Raw genomic sequence first — 27,808 nt, 5'->3', positions numbered from 1 at the left:
CATAAAGAAATGGAGAAAGAAATTCCATTTACAATAGCCACAAAAAAAAAAAATCAAATGTTTAGGAATAGGGGCTGGGGCTGTGAAACAGCAGATTAAAGCCCTGGCCTGTAGCGCCGGCATGCCACATGGATGCTGGTTTGAGTCCTGGCTGCTCCATTTCTGATCCAGCTCCCTGCTGATGTGCCTGGGAAAGCCACAGAACATGGCCCAAATGTTTGGGCTCCTGCAGACACGTAAGAAACCCATATGAAGCTCCTGGCTCCTGGCTCTGGCCTGGCCCAGCCCCAGTTATTGCAGCCATTTTGGGATTGAACAAGTGGATAGAAGACATTCTCTTTCTCTTTCTTTCTCTCTCTCTTTCCCTCTCCCTCTTCTTCTCCTTCCCCACAATCTCTCTGTAACTCTGCCTTTCAAATAAATATTTTATTCGAAAGGTAGAGTTATAGAGAGTGAGAGAGAGAGAGACAGAGAGAAAGGTCTTCCTTCCATTGGTTCACCCCCCAAATGGCTGCCATGGCTGGAGCTGAGCCAGTCCAAAGCCAGGAGCCAGGTGCTTCCTCCCAGTCCCCCATGCAAATGCAGGAGCCCAAGCACCTGGGCCATCCTCCACTGCCTTCCTGGGCCACAGCAGAGAGCCGGACTGGAAGAGGAGCAACCAGGGCCAGAACCAGCACCCATATGGGATGCCGGTGCCACAGGTGGAAGATTAACCAAGTGAGCCATATTTAGGAATATTTTCTACAATGAAAAATTTCTAACATTGATGAAAGAAATAATCAAAAACACAAAAAATGGAAAAATATTCATTGCTCATGGATCAGAAGAATCAATATTAATAGGTTCAGTAACACTGCAGGCAGAACTGTAAATTTCCTTTTTGACATGCCACCTATCTTCTACTCAGGCCAGCTCCCCTTCCAGGCCAGCTAGGTAATGGAAGTCAACAGGGTACATTCCCTAAGGAGGGTCACACCTCCCTTATGATGTCTCTTCAAGTACCCCATGTGAAGAGATAGATAGGTCTGGGCATCATACCTGCCTTAAATTAGCCCACCTGGTTATTATCAAGCCCCTCCTGTCAGTTTCTATTTGGTTCTCAATGGGAAAACTTCTCCTGGTTTAGACAGCACCTTTCTAAGGTCCTCTAACAATGACTCTGTCCTGTGTTTTAGACCCTGTGTTTTTATTCTCTCCAGACTTGAAACATGAGATTGTAGAAGGCCATGCACATGAAATCTTGGATGGAAGCAATTTCTACAAGCTGGCACTGTGTCTACCCTGAAAGGCCATCTCCTTGGAACCCTGTCTTGACTGCCATTCTCAATGATGCCCCTTTTCAGCATGAAGTAACCAGAGTGGTCATTACCTAGTTCCCCTAACAGAAGTTAGTGTCCATTCTTCTAGGGGAGGGAGTGTGAGGAGTCAGACAGGTTAATAGGCAATCACATTGGTCCCAGTGGAGTTTAGGGTGCAAAATGCTTACTTTCCCCAAAGGCTACCTTTAGCAAGATTAAAAGTGCCTGCCCCATTCCTTAGGAACTTCCATTCTTATCATGAGAATAACAAGAGAGTGGTGACTCCATCCTTCTGAGCTCCCAGTTCACTGGAAAACAAATTGGGTAGCCCACCCTTCTGATGGCTGTTTTGTTTTATCATGAGTAAGCCAAACAGGGTAACAAGTCATGTATTTTGATGGGTTTTGTCCCTGCCTTGAAATTGAATGTCAAGCTGGTAAGTTTTTTCTTCTCCAAAATTGTGCTTAAAAACCCCTTTAACCAGCCCCTTCAGGTTTGAAGCCCCCTCCATGCTACTCCGGTTAGAGGTCTCTAACAAATCTTACTTTTAAATACTTTAACAATAAAATAAAATAAAATGTCTATGCTACCTAAAGCAATATTCAATGCAATCCCTATCAAAATTCCAATAACATTCTTCACAAATTAGAGAAAGCAATCCTAAAATTCATATGGAATCACAAAAGGCCAAAGTAATCCTCAACAAGAAAAATCAAGCTGGAGGCATCACAATACCTGACTTCAAAGCATACTGCAAAGCTACAGTAATGAAAACAGCATGGTACTGGCACAAAAAACCAATACACAGATCAATGGAGCAGAATGGAGAGCCCAGAAATTAATCCACATACATACAGCCAACTGACATTTGAGAAAAGTGCTCAGAACATACAGTAGAGTAAAGATAGTCTATTCAACAAATGGTTCTGGCAAAACTGGATGTATATATGTAGAAGAATGAAATTAGATGCATACCTCTCACCATATACAAAAATCAACTCAAGATGGACCAAAGACCTAAATTTAAGACCTGAGACTATGAAGTAGCTGGGAGAAAATGTAGGGGAAACACTCTAAGACACTGGTGTAGGGGACGACTTCTTGGACAAGATCTCCCAAGCATAGGCAACAAAAGCAAAATTAAATAAATGGGCTATGTCAAACTCAGAATTTTTTGCACAGCAAAGGAAATGACCAATAGAGTGAAGAGGGATACAGCAGAATGGCCAAAAATATTTGCAAACTATCTATCTGACAAAGGATTAATATTCCGAACATATCAGCAACTTTAAAAACTCAACAACAATTAAAAAAAAAAAACCAATCCAGTTGAGAAATGGGCAAAGGACTTTAATAGTTCTCAAAAGAAGAAAGAGAAATGACCAACAAATATATGAAAAGAATACTCATCATCACTAGCCATCAGAGAAATGCATATCAAAACCACAATGAAACATCTCCTCACCACTCTCAGAATGGCTAAAATCCAAAACACAGAGAGTAACAAATGCTGGTGAGGATGTGGACAAAGGGGAACACTTATACACTGCTGGTGGGAATGTAAATTAGTGTAGCCACTGTGGAAAACAGTGTGGAGATTTCTTAAAAAGCTAACAATAGACTTGCCATATGATCCAGCAGTCCCACTACTGGGTATAAACCCAAAAGACTTGAACACAGTATATCAGAGACACCTGCACCACCATGTTTATAGCAGCACTGTTCACAATAGCCCAAATTGGACTCAACCAATGTGTCCATCATAGGATGAATGGATAAAGAAAATGTGGCATATATACACAATGGAATATTATTCAGCTATAAGAAAGAATTAAATTCTACCATTTGCAACAAAATGGACAGTACAAGAGGAATCATGTTGAATGAAATAAAGGGAGCTAAAGTTTAAAAAAACAAACAAAAAGGAACAAACAAGAAAGACACGTCTGTGTCTGTCAGTATTGCTGCAAATATAGTTGTGTAAAACTTTGTTATATACTTTTGTGAAACCAATGGTTAGGAACATTATACTACCGTAGTTTTAATGATGTTATTACTCTAAAATTTACTGTACATGGGTAAAATGGTTATTTTTTGTTTATAACCATTGTCCATATTCCAGGTAAACAGGGTCTTTTTGCTTTTAACTTATTAGACTTAGTGAAGTAGTAAGCCTTTCTACTGTCACAAAAATAACAAAAAAAAGAAAGGGAGAAGGAGAGAGGGTGGATGGGAGAGAGTGGAGAGAGGGAGCAAGGGGATATCACTATGTTCTTAGAAGTGCATCTACAAAACACATTGAATCTGTTAAAACTAATTAAAAATTAAAAGAAAGAAAACAATGATAGCATCACACTTCTTTGCCCTTTCCCTACTGCCAAATCTCTTTGCTTCTCATGGGCCTAAGACTTCCTTTGAATACATTACGCTCAGTTCCCTGACAAACAGAGCGGGACTTGACTCTCAGGCAAGTCAAACTCTCAAGCTTCTGAGCAAGGCTGGAGCCAAAGAAGTGAGACGCCCCTAATGGGTAACCTCAGGCCTCCTGCCACTGCGGGTTCTTTTTTTGGGTGAGGGGGGATAACACATTTCTTGACACGTCTCATAAAAACTTACTTTTCACTATCACTTTGTGAAAAAAACAGTAAATCTGCTAAAAACTCCATAATTTCTGCAACTCGCATGTTTTTCTCACCAAACAAACTTCTTCTGATATTTAAGCACTCTTGAAGTTTCACTCTTGCAAGAGAAGTATTTCCGGCAACCAAACTAGAAATAAAACACGTGTGTTACTTGCTGGCATGACACATGCTGGCTACATTCACTGTGCTACCAAAAATAATTCTCTTAAATAGCCTTTATTTTGTGCGGTAACCTGTACTGGAGAAATAAAAAGAATAGTTGATAATAGCAGAAATGCCAGAACTCTGAAGTGATTTATAAGAACATAGTATATACATGTTTGTAAAGAAACTATGGCACTATTTCCAGCCTCAGGACACTGGCCTCTGGGCTACATGGTTCTTCGTTGTAGGGGACTCCCTGGACATTGTATAAAGCTTAGCAAAATCCTGGCATCTAACGACCAGCTGTCAATAGTCATCCCCCCAGTTATGACTATCAACAATGTCTCCAGACACTGCCACAAGTCCCCTAGGTGAAGGGGCAGGGCCTCAAATTGCCCCTGGTTGAGAACCACTAAGCTAAAGGATGGAAACGCTAAAGGTCACCCAGATGGGAAATGGATTAGCAGGTGTGGGTTAAGCATACTGATCATAAGAGGAAGCTCTAGTACGGAAAACATAACAATTTTAGAAACCAGGTTTACATGAGAACACCTTCCGTGTATTTCATAGTAGCTTGATCACAGGGATTGTTACTCAGGAATTTGGAAACTTCCGTAGCATATTCCAAAACATGATTTTCCTTTAAGTACTCCTCAGACGCTGTCTTGGCCAGGTTATTCAGCACTTTGACTGCAGGGAATAAATTTTGGCAAAGAATGTGATGCTTGGAGGATTTTTTTTTTCCCCACAAAAGAGTTAAGATATCAATAGGCATAGCATTTCACATAATTTCATCACTGCCAACAGCCAGGTTTTTCTCTTAATAAAATCAACTCTTGAGCTACACTGAGTGGAGGTTGGTTTTCATACCATGCTTTTGTGAATGCAGAGCAGTTGGAGGGTCCAGGAGCCAAATTCATACTTAAAACCAAATTCTGAGTCTGTGTTGCCAACAAGTAAGTCAGAAATAGAGTGGGCATATAGATACAGTGAAGCCATTCATCGCCTTGGTAAAGGAGTCCTACAGAAGATGGCCAGCACAGTTCTACAATAAGATATAGCAAAACTATACAATCTTACGACAAGCAGCACACAAATACACAGCCCACAAACCCAGTTACTACAAAATGAGCTGTACCTGGACCCACCCAGCCTTGGGAATGCAACCTCTGCAAAGGTTTGGCAATGCTGCTCCTTTATTTGCTTGTTGTTGTTTTTTAATTTATTTGAAAGGAAATGAGAGAGAGAGAGAGAGAGAGAGAGAGAGAGAGAGAGATCCTATCTGCTGGCTCACTTCCCACATGTCCATAACAGCTGGTGCTGGGCCAGGCCACAGCCAGGAGCCTGGAACTCCATCCAGGTCTCCCATGTAGGTGGCAGAGACACACACCTGCTGCCTCCCGGGGTGCATTACAGGAAGCTGGATCGAAAGCAGAGTAGCCCAGACTCAAACCAGGAACTCTGATACGGGATGTGGTCCTTATAAGCAAAAGAAAACTGGGACAATGGATATGAGTATGCTCACACACAAACAGCCAGGGAAGGCCACAGAGGACACAGAAGGAAGGCACCGCCCAGAAGCCATGGAGAGATCTCAGGAGAAACCAACCCTGCTGACCCCTTGACCCCGCACTTCCAGTCCCAGAACCGTAGGAAACAAATTTCTATTGCTAAGCCCTCTCGTGTGTTTTACATTGGTTTGTGAGCTCTAGCAGACCAGTGCAGTGATGTTCTGAGAAGGTGTTACCAGAGCATTGCCAGCAGCCCAGAAAAGCAGGCTTAACTCCCTGTGCTACGCAATTCAGACGTAGTTATAAAGGATTCCCATTCCATCATCAAGCAGCACTCTTGCCATCATCCTCTGTGCCTAATTCCCTGCCCAGTGAGCACCACACTCTTCCCTGCCTCCCATCTGCGGTCCTGTGCTTGCACTTGGACATCAGAGCAGGACAGCCACATAACTGGTCTCCCTACATCCCACCATGAATCCATTCTAGACAGAGCAGCAAAAGTGATCTCAAGATAGAATTTAGATGATGTCATTCCTACCCTGACTCCCTGCAATGGCTTCCGCTCCCACTTGGAATAAAAATCCCAGTGCGTGCCCAAGGCACAAGACCCAAACTCTGCATAGTCTGGGCCCAGCCGCCTCCAGCTATTTGCTCACAGAGGCTTCCTTCCATTCTTGGGACAGACCCAGCACTGCTTCATGTCAGGGTTCTACACATGCTGTTCCCAGGACTGTCTCCAGCATGCCTCCTGCAGTCCACAAACAGATCCACACACACACATGCATGTATACTCTAGCTCGACCTATCTCTCATGTGCACCTGAAATCATTTCATAGTTTGGCTCACTTGTATTTTGTGTGTCACCTCCTTAGAAAGCAGAGTTGGTGTTTCTGTCTTGATCGCTGTTCTAGACTCAGTGCAGCTCCTGGGGCATAGCAGGTGCTCAAGAAATATTTCTTACATGTGTGACCTCTGGTCCAGCCGAAATCTTCCCTCACCTTCTGTATCTGCTTACCCTGGCCCCAAATCCCTATCACACTGGAACTATGGTGTGATTCCATCAATGCTTCCACTCAAGACAATGATGCCTGCTAGCATCCCATTTAGCCAGGATATCCCCACCACAGCCTATTGATTTGACCTCCTTGTGTAGATCACGCTGGGTCCGCCTGTCCCCTTGGAATTCTACACTGTGGACTGCCCAGCTGCCCTGGAGGACCAGGCCCTGCTTCCATATAAAGTGTCCCTGGTTCCACCCTGGTTTCTCCTTGCATTGGGGCAATTTGAAGTTAGGCTCCACATACTGAGAATCAAAGCTTCGTAAATGTCTAGAAGATATTCTGCATGAGGCCTAGCACGGGCTCCATAGCACCACATATACTAAGTGCCAGAGTCAAAAGTACTTCATTTAATCTCTCTGACCTTCAGGCTCCCCATGTGTAAAAGTGGAGTTACAATGCAGACCACATGAGGTATAGTTAAGGACATAAGGAATTATAAGAGTTCAACAAATAATCATTATTATCATGAAAAGGAATTGACAGATGAGAACCTCAGAGTGAACAGCTTGCCCAAGGTAACCTTTGATCCTCTAGCAGGACTAGCAGACTGCAAAAACAGCTGCACCTTCATACCTTCCACACAAGCCTGCACCTACCTCCACCATGCATTGCGACTCTGTACCTCCTGCCATCAGAGGCGAATGAAGCCTGCTGACTGTCAACTGCTGCAGAAGCAGGCGTGGAGCAGTTCTGAGCCCAGGCCCAGGCTTCTGCTCACCCTCCTGGAAGCCTATGACTTGTCAAACGCACAGGCCCAGGCCACACTCCCGGAGGATGAAGAACACATGGCCCAGCCACCCCCATCACTTCAGCTAGACAATCCCCAGATACCTAAGTGAGGTCCTTAACTCAGCCAGCCCCACTGACTCTGCCAGTAGATTTGGCTGCTGGCACAAGCCAGACCCAAATCTGCAGGGCTGACCCTGGAGTCACACCCTCACAGCCCCCCACCTTCTCAGGAGCTGCTGTCAGAACAAGGAGCACTTCATGTTCAATCCTCACACACCCACCAGGCCCCTGCCCAGACACAGCAAACAAGCAATGCACAGGTGTCTATTTCCATCTTCTTGTGGGAGGAGTCCGACTCTGAAACACAAGAGGTTATTGCTCCCTCTGCATGGTTCTGCCATACCTTTCTGCTTCATCAAGTCCTGGCTGTCTCTTAAGTCACTGAGTGAAAAACACAGCAGGTTTGACCATGCTTTCTGGAAATACTGGCAGCTCTCCTGAGTCATGCCGATTTCAAGATACAGTTCTCCGGCAGCGTTCTGTACTTTGACAAGCATCTCTTTCGTGGACCGGCTCTGTACAAAGTAGAAAGGGAATTGCTGCTGAGGGAACACAGACCTGGAAAGGGTGCCGCCGCCAGACGCCCCTCCAAGAAAGGCTCATTTCGTAATGAACTTGGAAAAGATGGTATGCGTTACATCGTTTCTCAGGGAACTGTAAATGTTTATAAAATAACAGTTGTGGTAAAATATTCATTGGGAGACGTTGCAAACTAAAAACACAATTTGGAAATTGTTTTCACAAGTTAATAACAAAAATTTTCGAAGAATAACAAGACCACATCTTATGCATGGTAATGATTCTAAGAGGAGCCTTATGCAGAATTCGAAAGAACAGCTGGAAATGCTACTGTGACCAGTAGCAAATGCAAATGTGACCAGAGTGCTGCTACCTTTATGTATGACACACTATTGCATAGCTATGAATTTAAGGGACCGGGCTGTGGTGTAGAAGGTTGGGCCTCTGCCTGCAGCACCAGCATCCCCATATGTGCACCTGTTCAAGTCCCAGTTGTTCCACTTCTGATCCAGCTCCCTGATAATGGCCTGGGAAAGCAGTGGAAGATGGCCCAAATGCTTGAGTCCCTGTACACTGTGGGAGATCTGGATGAAAGTCCTAGCTCCTGGCTCCTGGCTTCAGATTGGCCCAGCTCCAGCTGTTGCAACCATTTGGAGAGTGGACCAGTGGATGGAAGACCTGTGTGTGTATGTGTGTGTGTGCGTGTCTGTAGCTCTACCTCTCAAATTAGTAAATCTTTAAAAATAATAAATATGAATTTAAATTCACCTACTGGTTGACTGTATTTCTTTAAGGAATCCTTAAACTTTGTTAACTGTAATCATTCTATCAAAATCTTTTCAGGGGCCAGCACCTCAGCTCACTAGTCCTGGTTGGGGCACGGGTTCTGTTCCAGTTGCTCCTCTTCCAGTCCAGCCCTCTGCTGTGGCCCAGGAGAGCAGTGGAGGATGGCCCAAGGACTTGGGCCCTGCACCCACATGGGAGACCAGGAGGAAGCACCTGGCTGCTGGCTTTGGATCAGCACAGCACACTGGCCATGGCGGCCATTTAGGGGGTGAACCAACAGAAGGAAGGTCTTTCTCTCTGTCTGTCTGTCTGTCTGTCTCTCTCTCTCTCTCTAACTCTGCCTGTCCAAAAAAAAAAAAAAACAGCTTTTCAGGGGCTGGTGCTGTGGTGTAGTGGGAAAAGTCATCACTTGAAAAGGCGACATCTGGCCAGAGCCGCGGCTCAATAGGCTAATCCTCCACCTTGCGGCACCAGCACACTGGGTTCTAGTCCCGGTCGGGGTGCCAGATTCTGTCCCGGTTGCCATTTTTCCAGGCTAGCTCTCTGCTGTGGCCCGGGAGTGCAGTGGAGGATGGCCCAAGGACTTGGGCCCTGCACCCCATGGGAGACCAGGAGAAGCACCTGGCTCCTGGCTTCGGATCAGTGCAATGCACCAGCCGCACCACGCTGGCTGCAGCAGCCATTGGAGGGTAAACCAACAGTAAAGGAAGACCTTTCTCTCTCTCTCCTCTCTCTCTCTCTCTCTCTCTCTCTCTCACTGTCCACTCTGCCTGTCAAAAATAAATAAAAAATAAAAATAAAGATAAATTGCCCACTCTCAGCATAATTGTAGATCTTTTCCCTGCTGCTCCTAGGCCCAATCCTCCACTTCAAAGTTGGCCTCCATTCTGCTTTCATTGAGCTCAAATGTACCCTGAAAGATTGCTCTCAAATATTGGTTAGGATCAGCATTGGCTGCAAGTAACAGAAACCTCAAATCAATAGTGGCTTCATTTCTCCCATGGGAAAGTCAGGAAGCTGAGCGGCGCAGGGCTGCAGACATTCCACAATGCAGAGACCCAGGCCCCTTTGGTCTCATTGCTTGAACTTCACTCTCAAGGATACCTCTTGGCTTAAAATGGCTGTTCCCTCTCCAGCCATCATATTCACAATTTAGCCAGCAGTAAGGAAGAAAGATATTATGGTCTGAATGAGGCCCCCAAAGTTTGTATTTCAAAACTCTAACCCCCAATGTGATACTGCTAGGAAGTGGAGCCTTTGGGAGGTGATAAGGTCATGAACATGAAGCCCTCATGAGTGGAATCAGTGCCCTTACACCAGAGCGCCCTGAGAGTTCTCTAGTGAGCCCTTCCTCCACACGAGGACACAGCAAGAGGATGGAGTCTGCGAGCCAGGTAACAGACCCTCAACGGACACCAAATCTGCTGGTGCCTTGATCTTGGCCTCCCCAGCCGTCAGCACTGTGAGAAATCAATGTCCGATGGTTAGGGCACCAAGCCTATGGGGGTTTTGTGATAGCAGACAGGGCTAAGACAAGGGGAGGAGGGTGTACCCTTCAGTTCACAGAAACTTCCAGTCACTCCCATTTATAACACATCAGCCAAAACTTGGGCATAAATTCATATCTACGGAAATGTGGGAAATGCCCCCTTCTTTCCATACAGCCATCTGCTAGGCTAAAATTCTGAGGAGGGGCACGTAACTTACAACAAAAAAAGGGGATCAGAGACAGAGAAATGACCAACTATCTCTGCTACATCTAATTCATCCTCTTTTACATTTCAAATGATCAGTGTTTCCACTAATCTCCATCATGCCAACGCCAGAGGAAGGGGTGCCCAACCCCCTTCCCAAGGACTCACTCCTGGCCCTGAGCTGTATATCTGGCCCTCCTGCGTCCTCAGAGTCTCTGCAGGAATGTCCAGCCTGCCCCTGTCCTAGAGTCCATTCCAGCTCCATACAAACACACATATCCTGGGAAAAATTTGACCCCCACCCAATGCTCTCCTGGCTTTTCTTCTTTCTCCTTTTTACTGTCAAACTTCTCAAATCTGTCTCAGTGCATGCATCTTCTCCCTTTCCTGATCACACACCCACCTCTGAAAGCCCTGTACTCCGGCTTCTCCCACACACCCTTGCCCCACTCACTCACTTAGGGCCTTCTCCAGGCCTCCCTGTCCAGACCCCTGGGGCAGCACTGGGTGCTGTTGGCCACTCGCTCCTTGATTTGGGGGAAACTTCAGCCTGCTTCTCTTCCAACCTTTCCCTCCCTCATGAGCTCTTCTTGTTTCCTGCCGCTGTTTCAGCATTCCCAGGTGTGCAGATGCCTTCCTGGTCTCCCTCTCAATCCCCAGTCTTAGATTTCCCTCAGTTGGCTGAACACTCCACTTGAATATTTTTCTTGAGCTGCGAACTCAAAATTTCTAAAACCCACCATCTTCCATCCCAAATCCACCTTACTCTTTGGCTTTCCCCATTCTGTCAACCAGGCTCAGATTCTTGGGGTCTCATTGATTCCTCCCCATTTCACAGCCATGCTTCCCATCAGTCTGAGAAAGAGGCAGAGCACCCCCCCCCCAGGGAGTCTGACAGATGTCCAACCCAGCACCAGTCCACAGTGGCCTTTCCACCTCTTGGTTCCTCTGTCCACATTGCCAGTAACACCAGTCAGCGTGTCAAATGTGGCCCCATATTGTCAGCTTCCGTTCCCCTCCTCCTATTCCAGATGACTCACTCCTTGAGGACAGAGACCCTCTGTGGCACTGAGTAATACGTGTGGACATTCGCAGCGACTGCAAATCACAAAACCAACTTCACACTGGCTCTCGGGTCTATGTAGCCACCACCTCTGGAGCGCTGATGAAACTAAGATCTTGCCAAGCGTGACCTCACTGCATATTCACAGCCACCCTAGGAAGCAGAGCTCATTACTCCTCTATTACATGGGAAAACCAAGGTTAGAATTGGCTAAATAAATGGCTCGGGTTTATGTGACTAATCAGCAGGAGAGCAAGGGAGTTCAACTCAGACCTGCCTATCTCCAAAACACTGTTCTGCACATTTTCTCAGCAGGAGAGCCTGTGTTCAGTGCAGAAACAAATGTGCACTTGGGTTTTCGGGCTGTCTGGTGTACCTACTGCGAAACACTGCAGGGAAGAAATGAGACCTTTTGAACAGACAGACCATCTACATCAGAATTTCTCAAAACCAGTGCCACTGGTGTCTGGGGCACGAGAGCCCTGTGCTGTTAGGTGCTGTGCTGTGCACCTCGTGCTGTGCATTAGAGGATGGCTAGCAGCATCCGTGGCCTCTGCCCACCATATGCCAAGAGCAAGTCTCACCCCAAGTTGTGACAACCAAAAATGTCTCTAGCATTGCCAAGTATTCCCTAAGGAATGAAATTTGTGAACCACTGCATTCAATTTTAAAACTAGCTAGTCTCAAGAAATCATAAAAATGGTATATGACAGAGTGTATACATCACAAATAACAAGATTTTCCCACTTGAAAATGTTAGGCACATATTTCAAAGGAGTTGTTATTGCCCAAAATAGCTAGATAATTTCAGAGCCTAGAAAATTCTTTTAATAGTCTCCGTGGTGGCTAGGCCCAAAGAACTGTTGCAAAAATATTTTGAGAACTGACTCACAAGACTGATGCCTCCAGAAAGAGACTGCAGAAGCTGGGAGTTCTTGCTGGACGTCTCAGTGCTGGTGTGCCTCCTCCCGTCAGCCCCACCCCTTCAAGACACAGCTCAGTCTGTGCTTCTCCACCGACAGTGAGCCCTGTGCCACGGCAAGCTCCGTGAGGGTTGGGACTGGCCACCTCGCTGCCTGCTACCAAACCTCCACACTCCGCTCAGCCTAGGAAAACCTTCAATGAATGCTCCCTGAGGGAATGACTGAGTGACTGGCTAGAATCAGACAGTTGATGAGGACCTAATAAAATAACTGTGTTTTCCAGACCGACATTAGACAGAGGAAATGTGGACCTCATGGGGGAAGTGATCGTGGCAGGGAAGGATTCCACAGTCATAAGAGGAAACCACTCTACTCCCTAGAAAATGAACAAATGCTCAAAAGAGCTTAAATTAAATGCACTATTTCTAACCTAGGCCTCAGCATTTTATAATCCAAGGACGGCAATAACAAAATTGCTTCTAGTACTTAAGATCTCACTGTATGCCAGATACCACCTAAGGGTTTTTTTTTGTTTTGTTTTGTTTTGTTTTGTTTTTTGCATTTTCTTATTTGACCCTGGCAATGGCCCATGAGATAGACATTAGAATCCTTAAAAATGAGAACTCAGTAGGGCAAAAGAGGTTAAAATTCATGCAAAGGTCACAGAAGCAGTAAGTGACAGAGCTGGGGTTTAAATCTGGGTCAGTCTGAAAACATCCCAGGTCCCAGTCACTACTCTGTACCACCTCCTAAGGACGTAAAGGAATTCAATTTGCTGACCAAGTGGATTTGTTGATTCATTTATCAAGCATCCACAGATTAGAATATCTCATGGAAGATGTAAAAATTGGTAAATAAGCACTGTCTCTGTTGTAAAGGGAGTTGCAATATTGAGTATCATGAATCTCTTTACATAGAAGCCCTTCTATAAACATGCGTTGATGAGGGCAGGGGTAACTTCTTAGGAAATTGTGAAGGTCAGAGCCAGTGCTGTGGCACAGTGGGTTAAGCCACTGCCTGCAACACCAGAATTCCATATTGGTATGCTAATTCCAGTCCGGTTTTTCCACTTCCAGTCCAGCTCCCTGCTAATGCACCTGGGAAGGCAGGGAAAGATGGCCTAAGTGCTTGGACCCCTGCCACCCATATGGGACACCTGGATAGAGTTTCAGGCTCATAACTTCAGCCTGACCTAGTCCTGGCATTGCGGCCACTTGGGGAGTGAGTCAGCAGATGGACTATCTTTCTCACTGCTTTTCACTCTCACTCTGTCACTCTGCCTTTCAAATAAACAAAATAAATTTTTAGAGGAAAAGAAGAAAATATAAGGACTTTGTTTCAAAATAAAAACAACTTTGTCTTTGGTTATACTTCCTCTAATCCAAAAACTACCAAAATGAGTGAAAATTAAAACAGTTTGTGTTATCTTAAAGCAATCTTTTAGTTATATTTTGTGAGTGAAGCTTTCATTGAATTCAACCAAAACAAAAGTTCATATCTGAGGGAAAGCAAATCAACATAGGGATAAGATAATAAACCAGTCTTCCCCAACATCTTTATGAGAGTTGCGACAAAGGCTTTGGCCAGTCTTTTATTAGTTCATTTCAATCTACCACTGTACTTTCCTTTTTGCTTTATGAACATTTTTTCTCCCAGTTACACTTGTGTGTATTCATTAATTCTGTAATGATTTCTATTTATTGCTTTTTGTCAATTAATATAGTTTGGGGCATAGGTTAAAAACACAGCTTCCAGGGCCAGCAATGTGGCACACTGGGTTAAGTCAGCTGTTGAGATACCAGCACCCCATACAATCACTGTTTTGAGTTGTGTTTCTCCACTTCCAACACAACCTTGGCCACTGAGGGCATCTGGGGAGTGAACCAGCAGATGGGAGCTCTCTGTCTTTCTCTCTATCTATCTATCTATTGATTGATCTATCTATCTATATATCTACCTATCTATCTAATCTATCACTATTTCTCAAATACATAAATATTTTTAAAAAAAAAACATAGCTTCCTCATTGGTGAGAAATCAATCTGTTTGTCTCTTTGTGCACCAAGTTACAAAGGAAAAAAGGCAAATGATACCTGACAACATCTGACACAAAAGGAGTAAGGTCCAGAGAATCAGAACTTCATCTTACTTTACCTGCAGTAACACATTCTCAACATCCACGAACAATTCTTTGGCTTCACTGGTCTTTCCCATAATCTTCAAAAGACTCCCAATAAAGAACAACAAGCGACATCTGTCCACGACAGTAAGCCCAGAAAGCCTGGACTCCAGTGCTGAGTGGAAAGAATAGTAAATGATTCTAGAGAATATTTAGAAAGGAGCAAAAAGTCACAACTACTCTTGATACAGGAGTCAAATATGTTCTCTGTAGTTCAGTTTTGTCTTCAGATATTAGCATTTTGCTTTTATTAAGGTTTATATATACTATCAAGAATTTTAAATTATTACATGAAAAATAACTATAATTCTTTAATCTTAATACATAAATTTGGAAAACCATAGGGTCAAAAAATTTATGTAGCTCAACTCATGTTTTGCTATAATTTATATTACAGGGTGATTTTCAGGCAGGAAGAAAAAGAGATTCTTACTTCTTATACAATTCTGCCCTCTGTTGCAACTATCTTGAATTGCCAGTTTCAACAGAAAGAAAACATTAAAAGAACAAAATTAAGAGTACGTGTAGGGGCCAGCACACTGGTGTAGCGGGTAAAGCTGCCACCTGCGGTGCCAGCTTCCTATATGGGTGCCAGTTCTAGTTCCAGCTGCTCTTCTTTCAATCCAGCTCTCTGATGTGGCCTGAGAAAGGAGCAGAAGATGGCCCAAGTCCTTAGGCCCCTGCACCTACATGGGAGACCCAGAAGAAGCTCCAGGCTCCTGGCTTCAGATCAACATAGCTCTGACCATTGCGGCTAGTTGGGGAGTAAACCAGCAGATGGAAGACCTCTCTCTCTCTCTCTCCCCTCCTTCTCTCTTTGTGTAACTTTGACTTTCAAATAAATAAATATTTTTAAAAAGAGTATATGTGTATGTATGTACTTATAATTTATACACAAATGAAAATACAGAATTTTTGAACTTAAAGATATAATTAAATCCATACTGGTACAAAGTCATCATTTTCAAAATTTCTCTTCTTATATGTCCCAGAATCTAAATTTCTACATTCACTCATTTGTTACTTTTCAAATTATTGTTTCTAATGTGTTGGGGAAAAACATATTCATTGTTCCTTACCCACTCCTTTTCCAACCTTGCATACTCTAATTTCCTATTGCTCACTTTTCTGTAAGTCACATTCATGTATACAGCAAATACTGAGCATCCACTGTGTGTCAGGCAGCATTCTAGGCTCTGAGCAAGCAGACAAGCCTGAAGGCCTCAGCACAGCAGGGTGCTGTGAGCTTCAGCAAAAATGGAAATAGAGTCAGGGGAGAGAGAATGTCAAAGCCAGAGACAAGACATTTGTCCAAAGGCCAAATGAGCCTATGGTGGGAATGAGAACCCAGGGGGAGAACTATGAGGCAGAGGAACCTCAGAACTGGAAGCCGCTATTCAAAGCAGGGAAATGAGAGGGATCTGGATGAACAGAGAAGGGACAAGTTTCTGCTCAGGACAGGGTTCACAAGGATCACTGGTTCAGTTTCTTGCCAAGGACTCAGATTGCAGTGGGTGATGTCCACCACCACATTTACTATCACTCAATTCAACCATCTCCCATGCTCCAAGTAACCTTCATTCATGAACCCTAAATCCCACCCTCTTTGCAGAAAGAGATAGAACAGATGAGGAAGTAACTTTTCATGTCATAAAACTGATATGAGTACATTATAAAAAATATGCAAAATTAGAAGAGTTTGAAAAGAACAGAGGAAAGTCTACATAAATTGGAAGAACACAGTGGACCTACTGGAGGGTGAAGATGCACACAACTTAGGACCCCACCAACCAAGAGCCTCCATGCCAGCGCTGGAGAGCACAGTGAAACCAGACTGCAGCAGCCTAAGCCGCTGGTGAAAAAGCTGCAGGAAGAGCCTGGAGGAGATCTGGCTTAGAGCCCCATGGGGGATAGTGTACCCACCAAATTAGAGGAAAAAAAACAAGGGAGGGCACATTTTCTCTCTCCCCTGATCATCCTGCAAAGGTACCCTGTAACAAGCTACAGAGGGCAGGCGCCATTTTGGACAAATGTAATAGCTGCACCAGATTATGTCCACGCCCAGCAATGAGCCAAACTGAGACTGCTGAGTCTGGTGGGGAGACCAGACTGTTGGCTGGGTGCTTGTGACTGTGCGAGGCTTGTGTGCCAGGACTATGAAAACACTGAGGCTGCATGGGTGCTGGTTCTAGTCCCGGCTGCTCCTCTTCCAATTCAGCTCTCTGCTGCGGCCTGGGAAAGCAGTAGAAAATGGCCCAAGTGTTTGGGCCCCTACACCCACATGGAAGACCGGGAAGAAGCACCTGGCTCCTGGCTTAAGATCAGCACAGCTCCGACCATTGTGGCCAATTGGGAAGTGAACCAGCGGATGGTCTATATTCCCACTAAACTAGGGTCTTTTTGCTTTTTACTTGTTAAACTTATTTGGTGAAATATTAAGGCTTTTCACTTTAATGTAAATTTAAAATATCTCAAAAACTAAAAAAAGAGAAAGATATAAGGAAGAAGGGTGGGAGGAAAGGGGACTATCACTATGCTCTTAGATTTGTATTTATAAGTCATATTGAATCTGTTAAAAATTAATTAAAATTAATTTTTTAAAAAATCATTGCCAATTTGGTGCCTGAAAAATAGCACCCCACTTTTGTTTCAATTTGCATTTCTTTGATTTCCAGTGAAAGAGAATGTTGTAATATAACTATTAACAATTTATAGTTTTTCATCAACTCTTAACATGCTATGAATTTCAAGATGCATCTCTATTTCCGTAAGTTTTGAGAAAGCATGCAGGTTAGAACCAGTGAAATCTGTTATTTCTTTAGTGAACTCATTCCTCCAACAGCCATTTACTGAGCACCTTGAGTATCTACCATGGACCCAGAGCTGTCCTGGACACAACAGATTAAGGATAAGCCCAATGAGACCCAGTCTCTCTGTTGTGCTGTCAGAATAACAAGGGAAACAGATCCACATACAATCATATAAGTGAATATAAAATTAAAGTTATGAAAATAGCCATGAAAGAGGTAGTGGTAAAATGGAGGAAGGTTCCTCCTTGGAAGTGACCACTGAATTAAGAGTTAAAGAAAGAATAGAAACCTTTGAGGCAAAATGAGGAGAGGGAATGTTGGGAGTGCTGGGCAGAGGGGATAACTGTGTGAAGGCCCCAGAGCAGGAGAGAGTATGGAGCTTAGAAAACTGAAAGGAGGAGACCATACATGAGAGACAGCAAAGGTGATTTGGTCAAGATAGGGATGGAGGCATAGAGAGGGATGCACCCCACACCCAACAAGAGAGGAAGGTCCCTAGTCTCAAGGAACTGATATTTCCAGTGGCTGAGAGGGTCTGGGGCAGGGGAGGGGGAGAAAATCAGAAGATTTAGAAAATTACAATAAGAAGGAAGTCAAGACCATGATAGACAGTAATAAAAGCTATGCAGAGAATTACGACACATTAGCATACAGAGAACAACTAGTTTTACATTATGCTATGGAGGCTACTCTGAGAAAGCGACACTTCAACTGCCAACCAGAAAGAACCAGTTTTACAGGTTGAGGATCCTTTATCCAAAAGGCTTGGGACTAGAAGTGTTTCTGATTCAAGAGTTTTTGAAATTTTATTTATTTGTTCACACAGATTTTTCCAGTTGAGCACCCCTAATCTGCAAATAAAAAATCTAAAACCTTTGAGAATCACATTGGTGCTCATATGTTTCATACTTTACAATAGTCTTGATTTCAGATTTTGAAAGTACAGATGCTCAACCTGTACAAATATGAATAGAAAGAGCATTCCTGTTAGGGTGAACTTGCAGTGCCAAGGTCCAAGGGTTGAATTCACTTGAAGAGAGTAACCCATAAGCTGTACTTTGGAAATTTATATTCATTAAATAAAAGTTTAATTAAAAAAAAAAGAAAACCGGCCAGCGTGGCTGCCACCTAGAGGAAGAGGAGGAATCTTGTGAGACGGTGCTGCCCAGGAGAGCAGAAGCCAGATTCTATTAGATAACGCAGGCTAAGCCAAGGAGTTGATCCTTTATTATAAGTGCAACTGCAGGCCGTTGGAAAGGTCCTGCTCTAAACAATGACACGGTCTGGTTTAAATCTTTAAAAAATTCATTCCAGCTACTGTGTACTACAATGGGCTGTGGCTGTAGAGAAATAAAAACTAAAGTAGGAAGACAAGGAAGAAAGCTATTAAAATAGGCCAGGGGAAAGTTAATAACGGTGGCTTGCGCTCACTAGAGTGACACTAGAGAAAAACTGTGGATAGAATAGCTCCTCTTAGCATTCTTATTCAACATCATGCTGTGGGCCAAGCTAATGAATTAAGACACAGGGGAAAATGCATACATACTGAGAAGGAAGGAATAAAACTGTCTTTGTTCACAAATGATATGACGTCTATGTAGAGAATTCTGAAGAATCTTGAAAAAAAATTCCTGGAACCAACAAGCAATTATAGTAGAGTTGAAGGATACAAGGTTGGTAGACAAAACTCAATTTTTTTTTTTTTTGACAGGCAGAGTGGACAGTGAGAGAGAGAGACAGAGAGAAAGGTCTTCCTTTGCCGTTGGTTCACCCTCCAATGGCCGCCGCGGCCGGCGCACCGCGCTGATCCAATGGCAGGAGCCAGGTGCTTATCCTGGTCTCCCATGGGGTGCAGGGCCCAACACTTGGGCCATCCTCCACTGCCTTCCCGGGCCACAGCAGAGAGCTGGCCTGGAAGAGGGGCAACCGGGACAGAATCCGGTGCCCTGACCGGGACTAGAACCCGGTGTGCCGGCGCCCAAGGCGGAGGATTAGCCTACTGAGCTGCGGCGCCGGCTAAAACTCAATTATTTTCAATGCACCAAGCAACAGGCAGTTGTAATTAGAACTTTAAAACATAATGCCAATTATAACAGTATTAAAAATTAAATGCATTGGTATAAATTCAACAAAATATATAAAGGACCTACATGCAGAAAACCCACAAAATTCTGATGAAAGGTATCAAAGAAGATATAAATAAATGAATAGATATTCCCTGCTGATAGACTGGAACACTAAATATCATTAAGCTACAATATCTTCCCAACCTGATCTATAGATTCAATGCAATTCCAATCAAAATCCCAGCCATATATCATGTAGATTTTGACAAACTGATTTTAACACCCATACAGAAAGGAACAACAACAACAACAAAGAAAAAGAATAGCTATAAAGGCTGACCATCCCTAACCTGAAAATATTAAATCCAAACTTTCAGATTTCATATTTTCACTATGGGGGTGTTCAACTAGTAAAGTCTATTAGAATATTGCAAGATATAAAAATTCTAAAATCTGAAACACTGGGCTGGCACTATGGCTCACTTGGTTAATCCTCCGCCTGCAGTGCCAGCATCCTATATGGGCACCAGGTTCTGGTCCCAGATGCTCCTCTTCCAGTCCAGCTCTCTGCTGTGGCCCGGGAGGGCAGTGGAGGATGGCCCAAGTGCTTGGGCCCCTGCACCCACATGGGAGATCAGGAGGAAGCACCTGGCTCCTGGCTTCAGATCGGTGCAGCACCCGTCCATGGCAGCCATTTGGGGAGTGAACCAGCGAATGGAAGACCTCTCTCTCTCTCTCTCTCTCTCTCTCTCTCACCGTCTATAACTATACCTGCCAAATAAATGTTTTAAAAAAATCTGAAACACTTTTAGTCCCAAGCATTTCAGATAAGGGACATTCTATCTGCATTAGTTTTCTAGCTTCCTGCTAGAGTAAATCTCTACAAACTCAATCCAGGTCTCCAACAGGTGTGGCAGGGACCAAACTACTTGGGCCATCACCTGCTGCCTTCCTGCACACATCAGTAGGAAACTGGATCAGAAGCAGAGTGACCAGGACAACAATCGGGCACTCCACTATGGCATATACAGTCACCCAAACAGTGACCCTAACCACTGCTCCAAACTCCAGTCCCCCATGATGATCTTTTTATTTATTTATTTATTTATTTGGACAGGCAGAGTGGATAGTGAGAGAGAGAGACAGAGAGAAAGGTCTTTCTTTTTGCCTTTGGTTCACCCTCCAATGGCCGCTGCGGCCAGCTCATTGCGCTGATCGGAAGCCAGGACCCAGGCGCTTTTCCTGGTCTCCCATGCGGGTGCAGGGCCCAAGCACTTGGGCCATCCTCCACTGCACTCCCGGGCCATAGCAGAGAGCTGGCCTGGAAGAGGGGCAACCGGGATAGAATCCGGCGCCCTAACCGGGACTAGAACCCAGTGTGCCGGCGCTGCAAGGCGGAGGATTAGCCTGTTAAGCCACGGTGCCGGCCCCCACGATGATCTTTTAAAACTAAACCTGTCACCATCTTATTCAAATCCCTGATGGCATCCCACTGTCCTTAGGATAAGGACTCAATTTTTAGCGTAACTCCAACTACATGGGCTCCTGCCTTACTCTGTAGCCTCAGAAGTACCCACCCTGCACTTGCTTGGTTCGCCAGATTTTTGACTCTCCCTCTCAACTCTGAGTTTTCAATTATGCTGCTCTCTGCTAGGATTTCTTTCTCCTCCTCCCTTTCTCAGCTTCAAGACAAGGTTACACCTCCCTGCTCTAATCTCCATGCCACGACTTTGTATCACTCCTCTCAGGCTCAATGCTTTTATAGCTCTTGACCATAAGCTCCATGAAGGGAGGAACCATGTTTCTCTTATCCATTGCTGTATCTCTGACATCTAGTGCTGTGCTTGGCACAATGCGAGCACTCAGTAAATACCGCTGAAATCATCTGGACTCACAGCACTTGCCCAGGCCTCTTTATTAGCGAGGAGAGCAAGGATGAACTCGCAGGTAACTCCCAGGATTACAGACTATAAAACAGGATTTCTCGCCGGCGCCATGGCTTAACAGGCTAATCCTCCGCCTTGCGGCGCTGGCACACTGGGTTCTAGTCCCAGTTGGGGCGCCGGATTCTATCCCGGTTGCCCCTCTTCCAGGCCTGCTCTCTGCTGTGGCGTGGAGGATGGCCCAAGTGCTTGGGCACTGCACCTGCATGGGAGACCAGGAGAAGCTCCTGGCTCCTGGCTTCGGATTAGCGAGATGCGCCGGCCGCAGTAGCCATTGGAGGGTGAACCAACGGCAAAAGGAAGACATTTCTCTCTAACTCTCTCTCTCTCACTATCCACTCTGCCTGTCAAAAATAAAATAAAATAAAACAGGATTTCTCTAAAAATTCTCTGCAGAAAAATTATCCCCTCTAAAAAATGTTTTTTGGAGAATGGTCCAGTTAATGATCTTCTCTTCAGTAGTGCCGCAGTAGGGAAGATTGACTCAGGCCATGTGCAACTACATAATCATGACAGAAACAAATGTTCAGGAAGACCCAAGAGATAGCCAGTCCCCTGAAACACCTCCTGTGTCTATTATCTGGGATCCTGCAATGATTACATTTACTCTAATCTAGGGCATCCAGTGCTTGGCCCTCTGACTCCTTCCAGTAACCCCAGAAGGGAGGAAAGTGACCCACGCAGTGCCAGAGGGACTTCAGGGAGACAGCCAAATGGCTGATGCCGACTCTGCTAGCTGGGCTGCGAGGCAGGCAGGAACCTGGAGAGCTACAACGAGCAGGGTGCCTTGATGTTTACACTAGCAGAACTGGAGAGCGGAAGCGAGAGGCTTGGTGGGAGTGAAGTCTATAGAACTTGGTCGTGGTTGAACACGAGGGCCCTCCTGGAGGTTCCCGGGGACTGACAGTAACACGGGGACAGAGGGCAGCGTCTCTGGCGTCTCTATAGACAACGTTGAGCTTCTAGAGCCACTGGAATAGCACAGACGGTGTCTCCCACCGAATTCACAGGCGCACATTCTGAACTGGGTCCTTCACATCCAAAAGAGCCCAACACGTGAAAGGTGGGGTGATTTCCACCCAGTTCCAACTGCCAGCGCCACTGCTCCAGCCCCACAATGACCAAGCCATGCTCAGCAACTGAAGCCTTGCCCAGAATGGCTATCACACAGCCCCTTGGAGATCTCCTCTCCCTCCAGTTTACTTTCAGCTTCTTTTCTCACCTGCTCTGCTCCACCTCCTGACACATGGACATACTTTCAGATGGACCCCAGCTCTCTTCTGCACATGCCACATCCCAGTGGGCCTTCTGCATAAAGAATTAGTGGGGAAGACAAATTCCAGAATTACAGAACTCATGCTGGCCATCAGAATGAAGGTGAACAGTAGATGCTCAAGGACCTACAGGGGCAGATAAAGCCTAAATCCATTCCTAACTGTGTGGGAGACATTGGGCAACTTATCTCACCTCTCTTGAGGCTCAGTTTCTTTAATTGATTTCAATCAAGATATGACTAGTATTAAAGCAGTTATATAAGAATTCAATACAAGGAGACATATAACGCATTTAACATAGAGCCTGGCATATAACAAATGCTCCAGATCTATTATTAGGATCATGAGACGCATAAACCTCATGAGGACAATGATTCCACTTGCCTTGTTCACTACTGTGTCAGTTAAGTCCTTAAGTCCACGGCCCAGGGAAGGTGCTCAGCTCGTGTTTGTTAAAAGAATGAATGAAGGTTCTGACTCTGGTTATTAAGCTAGGACATACAGAATAAAAGAGGTGGGGGGGAGGGGCAATAGAGCCTACTTACGGAGAGCAAAGGCAAGGAATATTAACCAGAGTGCTCTCCAAACACAAGCCAAGAACGTCAAGGAACATCTGTCCCACTGTGGATTATGCCACCCTTGACAGTACTGTTTCCAGTCCTGAGTGATGGAGTTGCTGCTACCATCAGTAGTCAGAGGGAGCATAGAATAAATGCAAGGGAGGGTGGTGAAGGAGATGCAGAAGTAATTTAGGTTTTGGGTTCGGCACTGTGGCACAGTAGATTAAAGCCTTGGCCTGCAGCACTGGCATCCAATATGGGGCACCAGTTCAAGCGAGTCCCATGTGGGTGCCAGGGAGCTCCTGGCTCCTAGCTTTGAATTGGCTCAGCTCCAGCCACTGCAGCCATTTGGGGAGTGAACCAGCAGAAGACCTCTCTCTCTCTGTCTCTATCTCTCTCTATAACTCTATCAAATAAACAAAATAAACCTTTTAAAATAATAATAACAACTTAGGTTTTGCACTTATTTAATCTGACATGTCAACTGGCCACTCAGGAATGCTGTTGATTAAGCAATGATGCTACTAGTAGCTCTTACGCCATGGGCATGAACCCTGGAGCTCAAGGATGGACATACAGATAAAGAAGGAAGCTATTAGGTATGTGGTTAAAGCCCCAAGAAATAGAGTGCAAAGAAAACTAAGGACAAATCCCCAGAAAACAGCCACAGTAAGTAAATACACAGACGCCACTTCAAAGCACACACTTTTTTCCCAATTTTTTTTTTCTTCAGGAATTATTGCCTTAAATTGTGATGAGGAGAAATTAGAGAGGACTGTTAGATTGATCAGAATTATGTGAAGAAACAAGGGAATAGCTATTTTGGCCACTCCATAAGTCGGCAACGTGGGCTACTGAGACAACGGTACTCACCGTACCTGAGAACGTGTATCTCTTCCTCGCTTTGTGGCACTCATCTGCTTTGATCCTGGCCACTGAGAGCAAATAGGCCCCAGAAATATCACATCCAGCCTCTGATAACTTCTTCCAGTAGTGAACGAGGTGCAGCCTTGTCCAGAAGCTCGGGCTTTGGATTTTTGACAGGAAGTCTGCAATACTGGTGACACAAGGAGGTATAAATCACAGTAGGACCTCGTGCTTTGAGAGAAGCTGTTCCTCTATTTACCACATTTCATCGGCCTCTTCAGAGACTTTTTAGGCCACCAGATAAACATGAGACTTGCACTCTTCAGCAGTCAGACAATTCACATCTGTCCAGGGTACCCCTTCCTCCAGGCAAGCACCCTGGGTCTACCAGCAGAGCTCTTCTCTGCTTGGATAGTTCATTACACCATTGCTCTAGTGAAACATTTACCACATGTACAGTAATTCTTTGGTTCTAGATCTTGTCTCACCAGATGAAAGCATCTAAGGGCTTGGATTGTATCTTACTCATTTCTGCACCCTCAAGACCTAGCACAGTGTGGGAGAGAGGGCAGGTTAATGACAAGACATTTGCTGAGCTAATGCATAAAACAAAAAGAATGAAGAGGCATGAGAGGCATGGGACGTGGGGGAAGGAAGAAGGAGAGAAGAAAACATACAGGGAAGAAGAGAAGGAAAGGGAAGGGAAGGGAGGGGAAGGGAGGGGAGGGAAGGGAAAGAGAGGGGAGGGGAGGGGAGGGGAAGGGAGCAAAGGGAAGGGAAGGGAAGGGAAGGGAAGGGAAGGGAAGGGAAGGGAAGGGGAGGAAAGGAAAGGGAGGAAAGGGAGACAGCAGCGGGGAGGGGAGGGGAGGGAAGACAGGAGATTCTAGCAGAGGAACATGGTCAATCCTTCATCCTTTTTTCAGCCCTTATTTTGCCCTTCTCTCCCCAGAATTCCACTTAACTTTGAGAGGCATCCACATGGAACCAAAAAGGAGAAAGAACACTTTGTAGAGGAAATATGTCAAATAGAGCAGCCCTGGGGACCCATCAACCCCAGAAGCTGGTGCCAGGTGATGGTCACAGCTGAACAAATGGACTGGCAGTTGAAAGCATGAACGTGTCTTGCTCAAGGGCACCCCTTGTATCTCAACAGTACTGGTCAAAGGAAGAAGCTAAATATGTACAAATGCAATTATATAAAAATGGTGAGGAGTAGCTTTTGGTGCAGTGTTTGATGAACTACTTGGGATACTCACATCTCACGTCAGAGTGCCTGGGTTTTGATTCCACCTTCCTGCTAGCAGGCACCCTCGGAGGTGTGGGTGATGACTTTAAAGTGGGTCCCTGCCACCCATGTGGAAGACCTGGCTTGAGTTCCAGGCTCCCGGCCTTGGCCTGGTCAAATCCTGGATACTGTGGGCATTTGGAGAAGGAGCCAGTGAGTGGAAAGTGTCTGTCTGTCTCCGTGTCTCTGCCTTTCAAGTAGATTTTTTTTTTTTACACGGGGAGACTTACCTAGGGCTCGAGAGGAAGCTACACAAGCCCGACCAGCACCCACTCATCTTCATATGCCAAGGCAGTTCTTGATACACTCTCCAGAAGGCGGACTGCCGCTGGAAGTATCTGACCAGGATGTGGTGGAAATAAGTTTTCCTGTGATTTGTGGGTTTCCGAAATGAATATGGACTGCTTTCTCTGACAGGAGTGATTACACCTATTTAAAAACCAATTGTAGCGTAATGCAGCTGACTTTCTAGTAAATGAAAGCACTATGGCAAAAATACGACAACTCTGTGGCCATAATTAGAGAAGTAAAAGTCAAGACAGCTGGGGGGAGAAGTGTATCTTCTGATTCATTATTCTGAATTTGCCAAATAATCATTTATAATCATGATCACTGACCTAGAACTTGAGAAGCTTGTGATCACACTGGTTTTTTCATTGAGTCCTCCACCTCCTCAAGGAAATACGTGTAACTTACTTTTCTATTTTAAACCTACACCATGGTTACAGCTCAGATATGTACTTCCAAACATCTGAGCCTCTGCACTTTGGAGAAGTTAATCCATTGCCTGGATTTCACACAGGCCAGGGTGCCACTGAACAAAATAAGTGGCAAATTCACTGTTGGAGCCAGGATTTCTGTATCTTGATTTCCAAAGATAAATGACTCCAATAAATAACACTGCCCAGAAATCAGCCTCTCAAGAACAGATGGTTTTGCTTCATTCAATCATGGTGAATGGTGAGTGTTCTGCAATCCTACTTGGATGTCTCCAGCACATATCAGAGTGCCTGGGTTTGAGTCCTGGCTCCACTTCTAATCCAGCTTCCTAACAATGCACAGCCTGAGAGAAAGAGGGTGATAGCTCAAATGCTTGGGTCCCTGCCATCTACATGGGAGGCCCTAATAGAGTTCCTGGCTCCAGGTTTCATCCTGGCCAACCCCAGCTGTTGTGGACATTTGGGAATGAACCAGGGATGGCAGATCTCTCTCTGCCTATATCTCTCTGCCTTTCAAATAAATAGTTCCCGGAGACATCTGTCCTTGGAAACTAAAATAGAAGTATTTTTTTTAATTTTCTGTTTGGCAACTACAGCTGGATGACACACCAAGTCCAGCTGTTCATAAGAACTATAGGGAAAGGGGAGCCCATTATGTATATGACCATTGTGCGTTTCCATTGAAATGACTTCCAGCTCACCCACTCATATGGAGAGACACCATGCTATCTGGTCTAAAGTGCACAGGTACGCCCAAGGTGGCAAAGGCAGGGCTTAAGAGGCCCACAGAAAAAAAAAATAAATAAAATTCCCCTCCTTCACCAAGTGGGCAAAGGCATGTCTGTGGGCACTAAGTTAGGGAGGCAGGGTGGGTGATGAGAGAAACAAAGAACCGGGGCAAAAATAATCCTGAATCCAAGTTCCGGTGCAATAAGCACAATGCTTAAAGTGTACAAAACATTTTCAGAGACAACACTGTGTTTAATCTTATCTTCTTACAGCATGAGGAGGATCTGAGTACGATTCCCCTTCTGACAAGCAAGGCTGCTTAAATCAGACAGGTTAGGTGAGCTGCTCCAGGCAGCACAGGACCAGTAGCTCAGGGAGCATTTGACTTCATTCCAGTGTTCCTCCAGCTACAAGTGGGATGTGAGGAGAGGTTTGACCTCTGCATCATCTTTGCATACAAAGTACGGCACAGTTCTCATTGACTTAATGCCTGACCTTTAAGTAGTGCTGTTGTCATCACTCACGGTAGGCCAGAGTATCCTATACTGATAGTCAACTCCCAAATCTCAGTGACTCAAAAGAACAAAGGTTTATCATGTACATCACAGGATCAGAGACCAAAAATTCCAATCCATGTCTCCTCACTCACTCCAGGACTGATGGAGCAGCCACCATCTTGAATGTTGCCAATGGTAACTCAGTCACAAGGCCTGTGATGACAAAGGAGCCAGGAAGTGTTCCTCATAGTGGGGTAGAGGCTGGGAACATTGGTGATGAGCTCAACCAGCCACTACAAATGCTTGTCATAAGTACTAGAAGCTGTGTCTTACATGAACTAGCATTTTTCATACCCTCAAGGTAAGTACTAGTATTGTCCCTATTTTACAGTGAGAAACCTGAGTCAGAGATTTAAGCTAGGTCACACGGGATCTTTCAGATTCCAAAG

General features: G+C 44.9%; 1 protein-coding gene across 1 annotated transcript in view; it reads right to left on the bottom strand.

Moving 5' to 3' along the window:
- Positions 1–27,808, bottom strand: part of LOC133767985 (putative tetratricopeptide repeat protein 41) — a 70,969-nt gene that overhangs the window by 16,335 nt on the left and 26,826 nt on the right. Inside the window, exons 7-12 of the mRNA XM_062202440.1 lie at positions 25,645–25,843; positions 24,141–24,319; positions 14,585–14,724; positions 7,789–7,960; positions 4,627–4,774; positions 3,915–4,067 (exon numbers count right to left, since the gene is read on the bottom strand). Of these exons, the coding sequence (XP_062058424.1) occupies positions 3,915–4,067; positions 4,627–4,774; positions 7,789–7,960; positions 14,585–14,724; positions 24,141–24,319; positions 25,645–25,843 (991 nt within the window). The remainder of the gene's footprint in view (positions 1–3,914; positions 4,068–4,626; positions 4,775–7,788; positions 7,961–14,584; positions 14,725–24,140; positions 24,320–25,644; positions 25,844–27,808) is intronic.

This window comes from Lepus europaeus, chromosome 10, assembly GCF_033115175.1.
Source record: "Lepus europaeus isolate LE1 chromosome 10, mLepTim1.pri, whole genome shotgun sequence".
In the NCBI taxonomy this organism is placed as follows: domain Eukaryota; kingdom Metazoa; phylum Chordata; class Mammalia; order Lagomorpha; family Leporidae; genus Lepus; species Lepus europaeus.
This window is presented reverse-complemented; position numbering and strand designations above follow the sequence as displayed.